Source organism: Erithacus rubecula (genome assembly GCF_903797595.1).
Source record: "Erithacus rubecula genome assembly, chromosome: 31".
NCBI classification, from domain to species: Eukaryota; Metazoa; Chordata; class Aves; order Passeriformes; family Muscicapidae; genus Erithacus; species Erithacus rubecula.
In genome coordinates this window covers 113,312-131,033 of record NC_136682.1, presented here as the reverse complement: position 1 = coordinate 131,033, position 17,722 = coordinate 113,312, and the positions used below count along the sequence as shown (strand labels likewise).

Sequence of the window (17,722 nt, the reverse complement as noted above, 5' to 3'; positions counted from 1 at the left end):
CCCAGGGAAACCTGGACTGGTATTTCTGTTGTCGCTCAGACAACAGCGCCGTGTCTGTCCCCACCACGCTGCTGGAAACTGCTTTTCTCCCTGTAATTGTCCTTCTGTTCACAAACACTAATGCGTGTTCTAAGTTCAAATAACTTTTAGTTCAGGTTAAAGGCAAATGGCAAATCAGGAGAGAGCCCAAATGAAGCTGCCATAAGGCACAAGACTCATCTCTCCCCCCTGCCATGAGGAGAATTGAGTCCCACTTGAGGACAGCTCATCCCTAGGAAGGACCTGAGCTTGGTCATTAAGTCCAGGACTGATCTCTACACGAACTGAGGAAAAATATTGGTGCCAAATTGTCCCCAGCAGTCCATCCCTGCATCCCATAGCTGGAGTATTCCCCACTGCTGTGTTTATTGCTGGAGAGCAAAACTCACTGGCTGCAACAGAACAGGAGAAATTAAAGGCACAAACAGAGATGGAGCTGCTCTTATTATGGGGGTAAAATCACAAGGAAAAGTGTCCAAGGACACCCAAGGAGTTGGGTCCAAATGCAGCCCTGCCTCTGAGAAAACTCAGGGGTTCACTTACAATCTAAGCCGTAAAATTTCCTTTGTTTTGCATCTCCAGGTACACAAGAGGCAGACAAAAGAGGCAATCCCCAACAGAAGAAAAAATAGTTTTAAGAAATGTAGAGTCAAATTATCTTCTTATGCAACACCACTGCAACCTAGAAAATCTAAAGCTGCAGGACATAAATCAACCACCAACTGCCTGGGGTTAAAGAGAAACTTCCTCTGGTAACAACCTATTGCATAAGTGCCTTAACGGGAGCTCATGCCTTCCGAAATCTCTGTTAGGAAGGGGTCACTGGGCAGCAGGGCTGCCTCTGCAGGATCCTTCCTCTGCCCTTTTGCTCTCACGCATCTTTTGTCTCTTTGTCCAGCCCACGAGCACTGGGGAGAGGCACAAAAGCAGCAGGGCCCAACTTTGGGCAAAGCTCAGCTCAGGATGAGCTCAGTGCCTTTCTGAGCCCTGTTTCAAGGACCAAACTGGAACAGGGGGAGTTTGGGTTTGGTATTTGGAGGGAATTCCTCCACATGAGATGCTGTGGGTGCCCCTGGATCCCTGGAAGTGCCCAAGGCCAGGCTGGAGCAGCCTGGGACAGGGGAAGGGGTCCTTAAACCTGGGGAAGTTTTAAGGTCCTGCCTCAACCCAAATCATTCTATTCTGTAATTCTCTGAATTTAACACCTTCCCCTTATCCAGCTCTGATTCAGGTCCTGGAAAATTTCAGCCTCTGAACTGTTCAGCCTCCCTGGTGCTGGCCATGACCTCATGTGGCCACTGGACACCAGCTGCATGCCCAGGGCTGCCCAGCAAAGTCCCCAGCCCCGAGCAGGTGCTCCTGCCTCACTCCCCCCCCACACCCAGCCCTTCCATGAGCTCAACTAATTCCCAGCAGCCACTTCTGGCTGAAACTCAGATTATTCACATTTTAACCCTTGTCTTACTCCCCCAAATCCCATAAATAAAACAGAAACCAGGAGAAATCACTGCCACCAGCATGCGGAGGACCAAGTTTTGCCAAAAAAAGCCCAGGGGGAGGGAGGATGGAAAGCTGGAATTTGGGTGCTGTGCCACAGGGTCTGAGCTGCCCTGGTGTTTGTTTGGTGGCTGTTCTGGTTATTTTTAGCTGGTGACGCCCGGGGTATTTCGCTTCAGGACGTCCGGTCTGAGCCTCTTTCTGGGAATCCCACGTTCTCTAATTGTAAACAGCCCCATTCAGCAGCTCCGAGCTCCAGAGGGGCCCCGGCTCGTGTCAGGTGTGAGTCAAACAGGAAACTGCTGCTGCTGCTGCTGAGCAGAGACAGGGGTTCAGAGGGAAAAAATGTCCTGGGTGCACTGGCAGTGCCCAACCCTGCCCTGCCCCTGGCACTGACCCACCTGGGGAGCTCAGGGTGCTGCCCAGGGGATGTCAGGCTTTGGTTCCTGCAGCTCCTCCTTTGCCAGGCTGTGCCACCCCCTTTGAAAGATGAGATTTGGCTGATTTTGAGGCCCCAGCTGCTGCTTTTGAATATGAGGAAAGGGCTCTGGAGCATCAGAAAGCTCCAGCCCAGGGCTTGGAGCAACCTGGAATGGTGGAAAGAGATGTGCACGGGATGAGCTTTAAGGTCCCTTCAAACCAAATCATCCCACGGTTCTGTGTCCGGGACAGGATGAGCTTTAAGGTTCCTTCAAACCAAATCATCCTACGGTTCTGTGTCTGGGACAGGATGAGCTTTAAGGTCCCTTCAAACCCAAACCATTCCATGGTTCCATTCTCTGGATTAATATTTCCAAAAGGGACTGAGGGTAGGATGCTGCAAAGAACCCAGATCTGGTGGGAACAGGAGTTCCAAGGAGCATCCACAGGGTCTTTGTCTCCCAGGACACCCCAAAAGCTGTGGGAAGGAGCAGCAGCCCCAGCAGCAGTGCAGGGGGGACGTGCACGTTGTGCCCATCTCTTATCTGACTCATTTCAGCGGCTCAGGGGAAACCCTGGCACTGATAAACAGCTCCTGCTCCCTGTCTCCGCCTGCACCAACTGAAATCTGGAGTCTATTTTTAACCCCAAAACACCCAATGCAAAAAGGGGGGGCTGCAGTGGGGTTGGTTGGCACCGTGGGGACAAGAGGGTGGCACTGCCAGCCCCAAGTTGGCTCCTGGTGCCTCTTACCAGGGTGATCCAGCTGTGGCACTGCCAAATTTTCAGCCAAAACCAGAACAGAACAAGCCCTGCAGACACTGGCCATACCCAGCATTGTGCAGCACATGGGGTGTGCAAAACCAAATTTCCATTTCCCAGCACAACCCCCAAATCTGACCCTAGCCAAACAAAGGCTGCCTCGAAGAGCAGAGTCCCATTCCTGCCAGGGGACAACTCCTGAGATTTCCTTCCCGAAACCATCTGTGAGGCCTTTGGTTCCATCACTTCTGGGACAGCTTTTTCCAGCTTTAGGAAAGTCTCTGTCCCTGCATGCCACGGTCCCTCCAAAGGCAGTGTGAGCCCAGCTCAGGTGGTAGCAGAGTTTGGTTCTCCCAGGCACAACCTGGCGATCTTTTCCTCCCATTTTCTGCCTCTCACAGCTTCTCTGCCTCTCCCCAAAATGCTTCAGGTCATAAAGTCACAGCGTGTGTTGGAAGAGACCTCAAAGCTTCCATTTCACCCTTGCCACGACAGGGACACTTGCACTGTCCCAGGCTGCTCCAAATCCCATCCAGCCTGGCCTTGGGCACTTCCAGGGATCCAGAAGCAGCCACAGCTTCTCTGGAAAACTGTGCCAGGGTCTCTCCACCCTCACAGGGAGGAATTTAAAGGAAGAGGTTGCCTCTCCTCAGGGTGTTCTCCGAACAGAAAGCTCAGAGACCAGAAATAACTCAGAAATCTATTCTATTATTAATATAGTAATAATATTATATTATTGTATAATAATAAAATACACAAATCAGCCTCGTAAGCCCAAAGAAGGCCCCAGTTTCCCCAGCAGGGAGTCCCAGACCAGGCAGCTGTGCCCGGGGGGTTCTGGAGTTCCTGCTCTGGCTGTTTCTGCTCCATTTAGAGATGTGCAATAAAACCTTCATTTCCTCACACACATGGGATGAGGCCAAGGGGTCGTGTTTTGGACAACCTGGCTTTTCCATGGCAACCGGCGGTGATGTCAGCGGTGCAGTGATCCGGAGGGGCCGGGGGAGCAGAGAGCTCTCCAGGAATAGGGCAGGAGAGGGGGATGAGGGGATGGGCTTGCACGGGGCTGGGGCTGCATGAGAGCAGCCCAAACAAAGTTTTCCTTGGATGGTTATGAGCACAAATTGTGGCTGGAGCAGCTGCAGACGAGAGCGTCCTGGCCTCTCCCTCCCCCTGCAGCTCCCAGCCCTCCCTCTGTGCATCCCCAGCCCTCTCATCCCCCTGCAGCCACAAGCGCCTGGCCAGCTGCTCTTGCACAACTCTGGCTAAAACCTCTGAATATCTCTCCTGACTGTCCTCTCCTGCCCATCTCCTTTCCCACCCCATCCCTTCTCCTGCCTGTCCCCTCCCCTTTCCATCCCCTCCTGCCCATCCCTCTCCATTCAGGGCCATTTTCAGGATTTTGGAGGCTCTGAGCAGCTCTGCTCACCCATTCCCCTCCCTGCTTTGCTCCTGAAGCCGCTGCTTCTTCCTATCACAAACCCCACCGGGGAGCTCTTTTAGAGCAGCCAGGTTATTCAAACCTGGAGCAGGGAAGTTCTTTCTGCTCGTAGTCACATCTGCTGCCCTGGGGCTCCCACATGCTGCAGTGTCCGATTGTCTGGGCTTCCTGTGGCTGGAGCCATCTGATATTGCAGCACTTCACCTCTGGATGCTGAGTGAGAGCCTGGCTGAGTTTGCTGCTGGAGGATGAACAAGCTGAGTAACAACATTCCTGTTATAACTCTGAGTAACAAAATCCCTGACTAACAACATCTCCCTTACATCCCTGTTACGCCCCTGAGTAACAGCATCCGTAAGTAACAACATCCCTGTTACATCCCTGTAACAACATCTGCGCGTGCCGGAGCCGTGGCTCCACCTGTTTGGGATCCAGTGGGAAAACCTAAAACACCCACACAGCTCAAACGCCATCCCTGACTCCTCTCTGGTGGTTTGTGGGACTCACCTGGGCACATGGGTTGGAGGAATCTTAAAAACCATCCTGTTCCACACCTTCCACTATCCCAGCTTGCTCCAAGCCCGGTCCAACCTGGCCTTGGACACTCCCAGGGATGGGGCTCCCACACCCTGTGCCAGGACAGCCTGTGCCACCCCTCACAGGGAAGGATTCCTTCCCAAAATCCCCTCTAACCCTGCCCTCTGGAGTTTAAAGCCATTGTCCCTTGTCCTGATCTCTTCTGTCTTTCCTGCAGCTCCTTCAGGCCACAATGAGGTCAGCCCAGAACTTTCTCTTCTCCGGATTGAACAACCCCAATTCTGCCTAAAGGTTCTCCAGCACAGCAAGGACACAGAGGTAAAGCTGCCAAGGGGACCCAGGTGTGGATTAAGGTCCTGCCCTGGCTCTCCATGTGACATCAGGTTTGGACAACCCGGGACAAACACACCTTCCTACAGTGTTCCTCCCAAAAAACCCAACAAAAAAGGTTCACTTCAAGGTGAACCAAACAACCTCTCAACAGAACCAAAAGATCTGAAGCCAAACAGAATAAGTTTTGTCAAACAGCATCCCCAACCTGCTGGGTGCAGACTCCAGGCTCTCCACACATCCTTCCCATAGGGACCCAACACCAGCGCCGCTCATGGCTGAAAGGGGAAAAAAAAATAATAAAAAGAGAAAAAGCCCAAAACAATGCCACGTAAAACCTTCCAAAAATGCTGCATGAAAAGTGGCCACTCAGCAGAGCGAGATTTCCTGCACAGTGAGAGTTGGCTGGGGACAGAACAGGAAATCACTGCTTCCTGCCTGCAGAGGAAGCGCCTATCTCATGCCTGTGATCAAAAACAAACAGCACTTCAATTAAACAAACAAAGCACCGAAAACTTCAACAGCTCCAGCCTGGGCCGGCTCCAGCCACAGGGAAATGTGGCCAAAAATAAAATAAGAGGTTTGGAACCTTGGGAAGGGCCTTCAGCCCCTGCCCCTCGCTGTGCCCAAGCGAACGGGCAGAACCAGGCAGTGGTGGCTCTGAGGGGTGTGGAGGAGGGTCCTGCTCTTGGGCTTGGGGAAGGAGCACATCCATCCATCCATCCATCCATCCATCCATCCATCCATCCATCCATCCATCCATCCATCCACCCATCCATCCATCCATCCATAAATCCATCCATAGATCCATCCATCCATCCATAGATCCATCCATCCATCCATCCATAGATCCATCCATCCATTCATTCATGCCTCTGTCTGTCCATCCCTCTCCATGTCCATCTGTCCATCCCCAGGTCCCCCAAGCCATCCCCAGATCTCCACCATTGCTCATTCCCCACGCCTGCAGCGCTCTGGGTTTTCCCAAATCCAGGCTGGTTGGAAAAACTCCTCCTCCCCACTGGCCTGGAAATGAGCACAAAAAGAAAGGAATGGGAAATCCAAGCTTGTCCTGGGGCTGTGTTTGCATCTTTGCACCTGGTGACCCCCAGGCTCCATCTCCTCCTGCTCCACCCTCAATCCAGGGGTGCAAGGGCAGCCCCCCCAAATCCCACTGGCTCTGCCATAGCTTCATCCCAGGATGGTTTTTACAGGCACAAGGAGTTCTTCTCTGGGGGTTTTACTTTTAAAAGATGCCAAAACAACAGCAAAGCAGATCCAGGTCCAGACTGAGGGAATAACAATTCCAGAATCACCAAGAGCTTTGGACAGCCAATCCCAAAAATGGGGGAATGCCTGTGGCCACAAGGGTCTTAATGTGTGGCCACCACACAAAACCTCATTATTTAGCAGTTTGCTGCTGATCTGAGAACCATCAGGTGCAGCCACCACCAAAGGCTGAGCTCAGACAGAATTTTTGTTGCCTCACTCACCTGGTTTGTTGAGGCAATAAATAATCTTACCTGTTTCCTGGCTGTGTTCTGGTTTTATTTGCTTTGAAAGTAAACTTCCTGATGAATTAGCCCAGCCCAATTAATTTTTATTTAAAGTGCATCTTCCTGATGATGCAAACACAAAGCGTGCCTGTGTCTGCCCAGGAGGGGCAGGTGGAAATTAAATCATGGAATGATTTAGGCTGGAAAAAGCCCCCAAGACTGAGTCCAGCTGTTGATATCACAGCTGGGCAGCTGTTGCCTCCTATCCCTGTGCAGCATGAGGGTGCTCAGACACCTCCTATCAACCCCAATGTGCCACCAACTCCCAGTGGCCATTTCCAGGTGCCTTGTCCCCATTTCCCATCCACATGTGACAACCCCAAGCTCAGCTTCACCATGGGAATGTGGCCAAAAAGCCACAAAAATTAGTGACAAAATCCTTTTTGTCCTTCAAGAGTCTCCCCAAGGTGGGACCCTGAGTGTTCCCAGGCATGGGGAGCCCAGCAGGGACAGCACCCAAGGTCCTGGCAGTACCAGGACATTGTTGGAACTCAGAGGTGCTGTGCAGGAATGGTCTCTGGGGGTATTTGCCCCCTGAACCCTCATCTGAGGCTCCCCAAACCTCATATAGTCCTTCTGCAGCACCTCAGCCCTGGCCTGGTGAATCCAAGTGTGGCTGATGGTGTTCTACCCCTGGCTGGAAAATCCATGCAGCATTCCTGGAAAGATGATTGCTAATACGGAAATGCTGGCCTCATTGTGTGAGTGCCAGGAGCGTGGATGAGCTCCTGGAGGGGAGCAGGGCACAGAGGTGGGGGGAATTTGGTGGTGAGGTTCTCATTGCCTCCCGAAAAGTGAGGGAAGAGAATTCTGCCTTGAACAGAATTCTGCCTCTGAACAGAATTCTGAAAAGCTTCATTAAATCTGAAGGTTTATATTGCATTTATATTAACATGGGTCACCTCAGTTTTGGAGACACGAGTCGCAACAGTTTTGGAGAGTTCCTCCAGCCATGGAGCTGAGCTCTGGTCGATCCTAAACCTGGACACACTCCTTTCACCCACCTCATCCTGCTTTAAAGTACAGTTTTATCCACGCCCTTCAGCTTAGTCCATGGGATTTAAGGTCAACCTGCCACACTCACCTTAAATCCCATAACACCAGAAACCAGAGAGCTGCCCAAAAAAGCTGGATTTAGTAGAGATCAAGAACAAGCAATACAAACAAACACAGCTGCACTGGGACAGAAGGAACTGGTCCCAGTTAGAGCAGAAATTGCAGAGCAAAACTCAAAACTCTATCAAACCTACTCTGAGTTGCACCATGACAGACTGCACAGGCACTCTAAGGACTTTGCACAAACCACGAGCTCTGCAGAGAACTTCCAGTCATGTTTTGAGCAGTTGTGTGCTGCAGAACACAGGAGAATTTTGACATTTGCACCACAAGAACACGCCGCTCTCCAGCAGCCACCTGAACCAACACAGAGCCCCAGACGGGGTTAGCAAAGCCCTAATGAGCAATAAAAATGTTCTTTTAGGCCCTGTTTGATCATTCCCTGTTTACGAGGCCCAGGATCCTGTGAATCATGTTTTATCCCATCCACCAGATGCTGGAGACACACGGGATGAAGAGGAGAAACTCAGAGGAGGGGGGAGCCACGAGATAACAACATCTGGGCTGGATTTGGCTGCACAAAATTCACTTTTCAGCCTGGAGCTCATCCCACTCGGACTATGTGATGAACCAGCACAATACAGACCCCCATGGGAACCAGTTCGAGTTTTCTGGGACAGTGAAGAGAGGGATCCCGTCCTGGGAGAGGCACATCCAGCAGCAGCTTCATCACTTGTCCCGAATTCCCTTCATTAACACGAGCCAGCTCCTGCCGAACTGTCCCGGATTTCGCCTACTGCTTTTTTTTTTTTTTTTTTTTTTGCGGGTGAAACGATGCAAAGAGATCCCCGGGGCAAAGTCAGACCCCAGGGCACACGCAGCGACTCCTGCCCTCCTCCTGCACCCTTAGCACCCGCACGAGGTGTTTTCCCTTCAGCACCTTCCCAAATTCCACTTCAGCATCCCTGGAGAGCGCAGCCCCCGATTTTCCCCTCCCGCAGCTCGGCTCAGTCACGCCTGATTGCATCATGTTTCTTTTCCTTTGCTTTGGAGGTCGGGATTCCTCCCACCTTGCCCAGAGCCAGGTTTTACCCCTGGTGACCCAAATCCAGGGGCACGGCCGGGTGGCAAAGCTGGGGACAGCATCCATGGGGACAGCGTCCGTGGGGACAATGCCAGCTCTTGCCCGGGAGGTGCTGGCTGAGTTCTTGGGGATTTCACACTCGCAGCATCGGCTCCTGAGCTACCTGATCCCTCCGGAGCCGGGGACAGCGAGAGGAGCCGGAGCTGCGGGAGCGGACACCGGGGACCTGGCTACTCACCCTGGCTTTGTCCTTGCATCCAGAGGAATTAAAGCCCTTGGAGACGAGGTCTCATTGTTCAAGCTCTGCTTAAGGGAGGCAGCTGCTTTCTTTATATCTCAAGATTCACTAAAGTTCAGGAGGAGAGGGAGGGAGAGAGAGAGAGAGAGAGAGAGAGAGAGAGAGAGAGAGGACGGCAAAGGGGAGGGACCAGCGCAGGTCCCAGAGGCTGTATAGAATGACAATGGAAGGAAATGCTTTATCAAACCTAGAAAGCCAACCATGCCCTGGGAACACAGAGGGAGAAATAAAACTCCCAAACCCCCAAAAAACAACAAACAAAAAAAATTGCAGAAGAAAAGCGAATTCAGCTGCCCTGGGTCCCTCCGTTGGCAGCGGAGCCCTCCCCCCACCCAGCCCCTCACTCCCAAACACAATGTGAGTGCCAGTGGAAGTCGTCCGTCAGGCTCAAACACTTTTTTTTTTTTCTTTTTTTTTCTTTTTTTTTTTAATTAAACAGAGGCAAGTTTCCGTTCTTATAAAAACCCAAAAAACAAAACAAAAAACAAAAACCACAAATCAGACAACCAAACCCTGCCCGGGAATGGGAATGTGACGCTCTTCCCCCTCCCCCGGCTCCAGCCGTCCAAATTTCTATGAGTCAAACGTTTGCAATGTGTTACCGAAATGTTACCAAGCTGGAATGCAGCATCCAAAGGGTTCAGCTCATGAAACTTTTGTTTGTTGGCCGGGAGAAAGCGACATCGGTACAGAATTCGGTACTTCCTCTTCTTCCTTTTGTTTTTCCCATCCCGGAGAGGGTTAAGTGCTTGTGCAGCGCTGACACCCGATGACGGTGGCATTAACCCGGCGCTCCCGGCCCCAAGGGAAGGGAAATTGTTCGGTGAGAAACGAAGGGAAACGGGGCAGTCGGAGAGAGCAGGTGGGAAATGAGAGCCAGAGAGAAATAAAGACACCAAATCCCGGGATGGTTTGGGTGGAAAGGGGCCTTAAAGCTCATCTTGTTCCACCCCTGCCATTAAATCAGACTCCAAGCCCATCCCAGGGCACAGCCAGGGACAGAGCTCAGCTCCTGCAGCACAACTGCTCAGTTTGGGGATTTTGGGGGCAGAAAAATGCGGTTTCCTCATCTGACAATCTTGAGGCTCAGCCTGGGATGGGAACTTCCACCCAAAACAGCAACAATCCTGGGTCCAGCTTCTTCCAGCAGCGTCTGCTCTGGATCTGCAAAAATGCTGATGGACAGGGACACAGGACAGAAATGCTGAGGGACAGGGACACAGCATCATCTGCTGGATCTGCCGGGAGTTGGGGCCGCAGCTCAGACCCTGCAGCTCTGAGCTTTGCTCTCCCGCTGGGAGCACAGCCTGGAATAGTCCCTGAGGATGATGAGTGAGAGAAGGAAAACGGGAGAGTGGGGAGGAAACCGAGGGTCTGTCCTGCAAGGCTTGCAAACCTGAGTCTTTCCAGGAGGGGCTCCTTCCACCTGGAATTCCCACCCCCCAAAACCTTTCCAAGGTGAAAACCTTCCCTTCACCTTGCTGAAGGACCTTCAGGGTTCAGCTCTGAGCCCTGATGCTCTTCCTGCCTCACCCCAGCTCCATCCACAGCTGGCCTCGTGTGGGTCTGGCTTCAGGTTTTGCCTCTGTCCGAGGGAAAGAAAACCTCCAGCAGCCAGGAGGATCCTCCCGGGAGCCTTCCAAGGGATGGACCCCACCCCTTCCTCCGAGGCTTTGTGCACAGAGTACAGAAACTCTCCCGAGAGAGGAGCTGGGCTCCCTGCCCTGCTCCTGGGTTGGAGAATCACACTCAACCTGTCCTGGCAATTTCCAGCCCAAGCACTAATTATCCTTTCATGCCAATGGGAACAATGGCAGTGGGAAAGAAGTGTGCTCATCCTTCCCCCACCTCTAAAAGCCAAGTGATGGCAGCTCTGCACATGGTGAAAAAGCTTGTTCGTGGCATTTTAACGGCACTGTTCTCAGATAAAAGAAGCTGGTATTATGAAACAGGAAAAAAGAAAATAAAATAAGGATCACGGGGGGAAAGGCAGTGGCTATGCTGAGGAAGGAGCTTGGCCAGCAGCCACACAGGACTGAGTGCCCAGGACAGGGTCACTGCTGCTCCAGGGCTCAGCCAGCCCCTGTAAAAGAGCCACAAACTTTTGCCTACTTGGACCTTTGCATCATTTGCATGTCAGGTGTAAGGACAGGCAGGAACTGCTGAAAGTGGAGCTGCTCAAAGGCCAGTGGGAGATAAGAGACACTGCCCTGCTGAACAAAGAGACTTTTCCAGGCCTGAGGAAGTGAGGCAACCCTGGCTAATTGAGATGACTGACCAAAGTCTCCCAGGAGGAAGAAAGAGGGTGAAAGATGAAAATCTTTGTGTTTGAAAGGTGAAGAGAGCAGGAAAGCTCACCTGGGAGGCTGGGAGGTGCCCCTGCCCAGGAGCTAGATGGACCCCCAGGTCTCTCCCAACCCAAACTGTTCTGGGGTGAGCAGGTCCTGCTCATATGCTGGAAAATCCAGACTGTTATTCCTGTCACCAACAAGCCCAGAGCAGGTCCCAGGTGCTGTTTAGGAGTGAAAAGGGGCAGATAGATTTTGGAAAACCTTTATGTAAGAGTTTGAACTTTGCTGAAAACCCCAGTGCCCAAATCTCCTTCAGGATCTCCTTCCTACCTTCCAGTCCAGGTTGTACTGCAGAGTCTCAGGGTCCTGAGCCCAGCCAGACCCATCTCACCTGCCCTGATGTGCTGGCAAGAGCCCAGTTGTTGGGAAGGATAAGGATTTCCTTCTGCATGAAGGAAATATTGATGCTGAATCCTTCTCACCGCTCTCCAAGCCCAATAGCAACAACAAACACCAAGAGGGTTTTGGTTATGAAATGTTTGTGCCCCTCACACCTCTGACTCCAGAGACCTCCCCAATGGGGTGCATTTATTGACTAGGAGCAGCCCTTACACAAATTCCTGGTGGGTTTTGTGTTCCCAGTGGATCTGCTCAGCCACCACGGGGATGAATTCACCTGTTCTCCTGCTCTGAGCTTCCAGGGGTGGAGGAGGCATCACCAACATCCAGCGCTGCCCTGGAGGCCTCACACAGCAGCAAATCTGCTTGAGCCATTTCCCATCTCGAGTTTCAGCTGGAGGAAAGGCATTTCAAATCACTGCTCCTCTTTTGAAGGGGCTGGTCCCTGTGGAAGATCTGCAGCCAGGGTGTGAGGAGGATCCTGCCTGGCCTGGGTCCCAGTAAATCACAGTTCAGAGACAACTGAACTCCATTTTATGATTATTAACCCCAGCCCTGCTCATTTGTTTGGCCTGTCTGAGGCTATATATAGTGATGGGTAGGCATGGCTGGGGGAATTGTGTGCAGCTGTTAAACACAGCCCCCAACCTTCCCAAAAATTATTTTTTAAATAAATAAAGAGTATAAAGCTAAGAAAACAGGAAGGCTATGGTTGGGAAATGAGAAGCAGCTGTGAAGAGGAGGGATGAGGTACTATACAGGGAGGACTGACTTCAAATCTTGCAGGAAATGTATGAGAAATTTCCCGGCCACTTTTCTAATCCATCATACCCCCTGTGTCCCTTTTGTCCCCTGGTGGCTTTTGGCTCCTGCCACAGCCTTTGAGTGCCAGGGGCATCTCAGGATGGACTCAGAAGGAACAGTCACAAAAGTTTCGCTGTTTGGTTTTGCACTGCCATCGGCAACGTCCTGCTGGGCCATTGTGCCAGACCCAAATCACCACGGAGGGATGAGACAACACCAACAGGCAGGTGCAGAACCAACGGAGCTCCAGGGCTGGTTCTGGCAATTTCAATTATGGAAAGCTTTGAACAGTGGTGGTGAAACACACTGAACATTCCCATGGGCTAAGGGAGTGCAGGACAGGACCAGGATGGAAAAATAGAGGTGGAAAAATAATGGAGGTGCCTTGCTGAGAATCAGTGTCCTCTTCTTGTCCCCTCCAGCCACAGATCCTGGCATAGAGCAGCAGGTGAGGCTCTTCTTTCTCATCCTGGTTCATTTTGGAGCTATCAAAGAGGGGCTAAACCAGGCAAAACTGGTAAACTGGGCTAAACTGAGCTTGGAGCACCCAGGTATAGTTGGGTTGACCCTGTCTGTAGCAGGGACATGGAACGAGATGAGCCTGAAATCCCCTCCAACCCAAACCACTCTGAGATTTTATGATTTATTCCACATTCCTGGAGGAGTTCAGAGTTGGGAGGGGCACTGAGGATGACGAGAGGGAATGTGAGTGACTCTGGAGCCCTGGTACAGGCATGGAGATGCCAGGGCCGGCCTCAGCTCTTGGCTCCTCTCCAGTTTTCCTGGTGGCTCTAACGGCAGCGCTGGCACCTGAGCAGGCAGGTGCTGCCACAGTTCAACGTTTTAACCAAGGCACAGCTCAGGGCAGGCAATGTCAGAGCCCAGCTCCTGCCCTGCTTTGCACTTGATGCCTACAGGAGCTGGGACAGAGGCTAGGCAGAGTTTAGGGGAATAAAATTGATATTTTCTGAGAGGTCTACAAAAGCCACTCCCTGGCAGCAGCAGTGCCACTGCCTGGATGGCTCCAAGATGGAAGCAAAAGAGAGCTTGGTCACAAGATCTCACATTTTTATAGGTTTTAGTCCATTTGTGCACAACTGTCCAATTTATAGCCTCAAATCATGCAGTTTTGTCCTCCTTGCTTGCCCACCCTCCTCTTTTCATGTTGTTTATGCTTAGGGCCTGAAGTTTGAGGAAATTGTCCTTGAGTCCTCAGCTGGAATAGAACTGCTCTGCCTTCAGCATTCAAGCACAACAGAAAAGCACACCCAAGCAGAACAGAAAAACTTCAAATTTAAGGCATGAAGCTGGCCAGATAAACCCAAGTTGATCTGGAAAACAGGTGAGGTCTGGGGTCCATTCCTGGAGCCCTTCCACCCTTGCTGGTATTTTGCAGTTTGCCCGGTGAGCTTGGGGTGGGAAGGGCTGGGCTGGGGTTGTTTTCATGCAGCACAGGGAGCTGGCTTCCCCCAGGCTGTGGTTTGTGCAGCTGCAGTCAGGTGGGGAGCTCACATCAAGGTGCTCATCTGCAGAGGAAGGGGCTCCCAACCCCTCGTGGTTGCCTTGTGGCCACCCAGCCCAGCTCTCGCTGGCAGCAGCAACCCCGGCCCCACGCTCTGCTTCTGCACCTGCTCACAGCCACAGCTCCTGGTTTGTTCCTCAGCCGAAGGCAGAGGTTTAGGGTGGAGATGGGGAGCAGGTTCCCTCTGGAGGAGGTGTCTCAGGCTTGCCATGATTTTCACTCTTTCAGGGGGACAGGAATTGTCAGGTTCTCTCTGTGGGTCCTGGAGAAGTCACAGAATCCCAAAATCCCTGAGGCTGGAAAAACTCTGCAGGATCATGGAATCCAAGCTGTGTCCAGTCCCCACCTTGTCCCCAGCCCTACATCCCATCCTTCAATGGACATTCCAAGAACTTCAAACCTCCCTGGGCAGCCCCTTCCAAGGCCTGAGCACCCTTTCCATGGAGATATTCTTCCTCAGAGTCCAGGCAGAGCTCAGCAGGGCTGTGCCCCCTGCTCACCAATGTCCTGCTTTGGGTCTCCAAGCCCAGGTGATTTTCCCCAAGAGAAAATAGAGTTGGGACAGTGGCACAGCCCTTGAGAAACGCTGTGCAAATACTTTTGAAACCCAGAACTTCTTTTCCATCCCAAATTTGCAGCAGCCTGTAGGCATTTAACCCCTTGTTTTGCTGCTCCATCTGAATCCCATGTGCAGGCAGGAGAGGGAGAGAATCTGATTCACTGTGCAAATTCCCAGATGGGAGAAGGAGTTTGATTTACCAAGGCCAGAGGTAGTAAAGAGCTTGGACAGGAATTTGCATTAAACCTTTGACACACAAGACATTTCCCTTTCAGGCCAAGACAAACAAAGGAAGGAAGTGTCTGGGACTTTTAAAGCGACCTAGTGGAGACAGGTAAGGGCAGATAAGGGCTGAAGGAAGAGTGGGCTGGGCAAGGAAAGTATCCAGTTCTCCAGAATTGCTGGAATCCTGAGTGCTCTGCAGATCAGGCTGGGGGGAGGCAAAGCCACCTGGGGAAGGTCCCTTTGCAAAGAGAGAGGGAGGCTGAGCATCCCCCAAGTACTGGGCATGGTTTTTCTATTCACCCCCCTGCCTTTTTTCCACTCAGGTTGGCAGGGTTTCCAGGCTCATTAGCTCTGCAGAATCTCTGTCAGACCTTGCCCAGCCCAGGTTTCTCAGCATCATTTGGTGTAAAAGAATCTTTACCACTTTCCAGCACTCAGGTTCTGCAATTAAAGAAGAAGCAGCTGGAGCTGTTCCTGTGAAAAGGAGAATAACTGTGTGATGGAGATATTGGGACCATCCCTTGTGATAAAAATTATCCTCATTGAGGTTGTTCTCTGTCCCCACACTTGAATGGAGCACAGGAGGGATTTTGGTGTTTCCAGGGCTGGGAGTGGGAGCAGCAAGGAGCCTTCAGTGGGGCAAGCAATGACTTCTGCTGCCACAACATCCCTGGTCCCTCATCCCTGCAGAACGGGATTGCTGCAGCACCATCCCAGCTGCCAGATTTAAAATGCCAGGTTTGCCTGCCTGCACAGGGTTAATTTCCCTCTCAGGGTTTGTCTCTCCCTTTCTGGTTTCTCTTTGGTGTCTCCACAGGTTCCCTTGGTGAATCCCTCTGGGAACACTTTGCTCTTTGAACTCAAACCTTTTTCCTTCTCCACTAAATTGCTCCATTTTCTTTTTAACCCATTTTTTCCCTCCCTTCAGACACAACAGTGAGGTCCAGCCACAGCATGAGGAGGATCCCCAGAAGGGATGGAGGATGATTGGTGAGACTCCAGGGTCAGGAGGAGCAGGGGGTCCCCAGTGCTGTCCCCATAACCACAGAGTCCCTGACTCCACTCCCTGCCCTTATCTCATGGGGTGTTTGGATTTATTTTGTTTAATTCTGAGACATAAAACAAACACAGGGACTGCTCTCCCTGGCCAGGACCAAAGCTTGGATGAGGTTTGAGACCATGAAAAACAAAACTGCTGCATTCTGGGTTATTTATAAAGTAAACAGAACAAATAAACCTTTCCAGAAAAGTCAAGGTTATGAATCCATAGTTCTCCTTTCCTAAGTGGAAACAAGCACTGACCCCCACTACATTTAAACTGAAGTCATAAAAAACCCTTCCAAAATTAAACAATAGAAATAAAATTGTAAGTGTAAAGTTTAAATAAAAGTGTATAATATCACATAGTAAAAAAAGTTTAGTGTTAAAATATAATATGTATAAAGCAAAATAAAAGTTTTAATGAAAAAGCTAATCCTTCTTCTTCACCTTCTTCTTTATAAGTTTAAGTAATATTGTGCAATTAAATAAAAAAATCCACATTGCAGGTCACAAGTACTTAGTTATTAAATTAAAAATAAAAATTATTTAAGTAGTCTTTCATAATTTAACAATTTACCCCTAAAAGACCTTATAAAAACTAAAATTCCATTTTCAATTTGTTAGCTTAAAGTACTATAAATCTCACTATTTGTAGAACTATAATGTAAATAAACATCTAAATCCAAATATAAAACAAGACAAATAAGCAAAAAAGCTCAGCAGGTTTGTCACCCTCTGTCACCTCTGCTGGGGTGTTGGTTTGTTATTCTGGGCTTGATTTATTATCAATTTTTCTAAGATTTTCTTTCGAGGACCAATCTGACCAAAAGCATTTTCTGCTAGGTTTGACCACAGCTTTGTTATCCTGTCCATCTTTCCAATGACACCGGGTGTCATTTCCCTCTGCTCTCTGGAAATGGAAATGATGACATTTTTAAATTCCGCTGATGCTGAGAAGAGCTGTGATTTCTAAGAAGCAATGCTGGGCATGCCGTGACACATTTCAGTGAAGAGCCTGGAATTGTTTTGGTTTTTCGTTGTTTTTTGTTTGTTTGGGTTTTTTTCCCCAGGGACTTGCTTTCTGTAATCTGATCACTCATGTTGTTCACAAAGGAAACTTTGATTTTTCAATACTTGATCTGCTTTCTCCACGGCTGATCGAGGCTTGCTGACTCTTTGTTGCCAATTGCTGAGAAATTCTCACCAGACACAGCCTTAGAAAACCCAGCTGCAGCTCCATGGATGCTTTGGAATGCCAAAAATTCTTTGGGATGCCCTGGGCAGCTCAGGGAATATGTTTAAAGCTGATGCATCTCTGGGTGTTGTTCTTCTCTTTTATATCCACAGAATTAAATACTTTCTTCCCCTCCAGCCCTCCAGGCTTTTCTTAAAGCTGGAACCCCAGGGGCTGCTCGAGCAGGGCCCTCCCTATCACCAGGATCTTCAGCTCAAAGGAAATTCTGCTTGGCTGAAATGATGGAATGATGCAATACAAGCAGTGAAATGATGAAATGAAAACAGTGAAATGATGAAATGAAAAGCCTACACAGAAGAGGAGCTGCTCCCCAGGAACAAATTGGAAACATTTCCCTGGGAAAACAATCAGGGGCTCTCCTTCCTTGGGGTCACTGGGGCCAAAACCAGCCCAGTGCCATGGGACTCAAAGCAAGAAATTTCAGGATTTTGGTGCTTCAGGCAGAGGGATTGGAGGGATCTGATAAACATTTCAGTGGGGAGAAACATCTCGGGACTGAGACATCAAATAAAACCCTGCAGAATGAAATACGACCTCAAGGACTGGATGAAGCCATCAGGGAGTCTGGGCAGGTTTAAGAGCTCACTTGTGTGGAAAAGGGAGAGT

The 17,722-nt window shown here is 50.5% G+C and overlaps 1 protein-coding gene across 1 annotated transcript in view; it reads right to left on the bottom strand.

Annotated features, from left to right (window-relative positions):
• Window positions 1–9,129, bottom strand: part of HDAC7 (histone deacetylase 7) — a 57,932-nt gene extending 48,803 nt beyond the window's left edge. The window contains exon 1 of the mRNA XM_079329274.1: window positions 8,961–9,129. Within this exon, the coding sequence (XP_079185400.1) occupies window positions 8,961–8,979 (19 nt within the window). The 5' untranslated portion in view covers window positions 8,980–9,129. The remainder of the gene's footprint in view (window positions 1–8,960) is intronic.
• Between the last annotated feature and the right edge of the window lie 8,593 nt (window positions 9,130–17,722).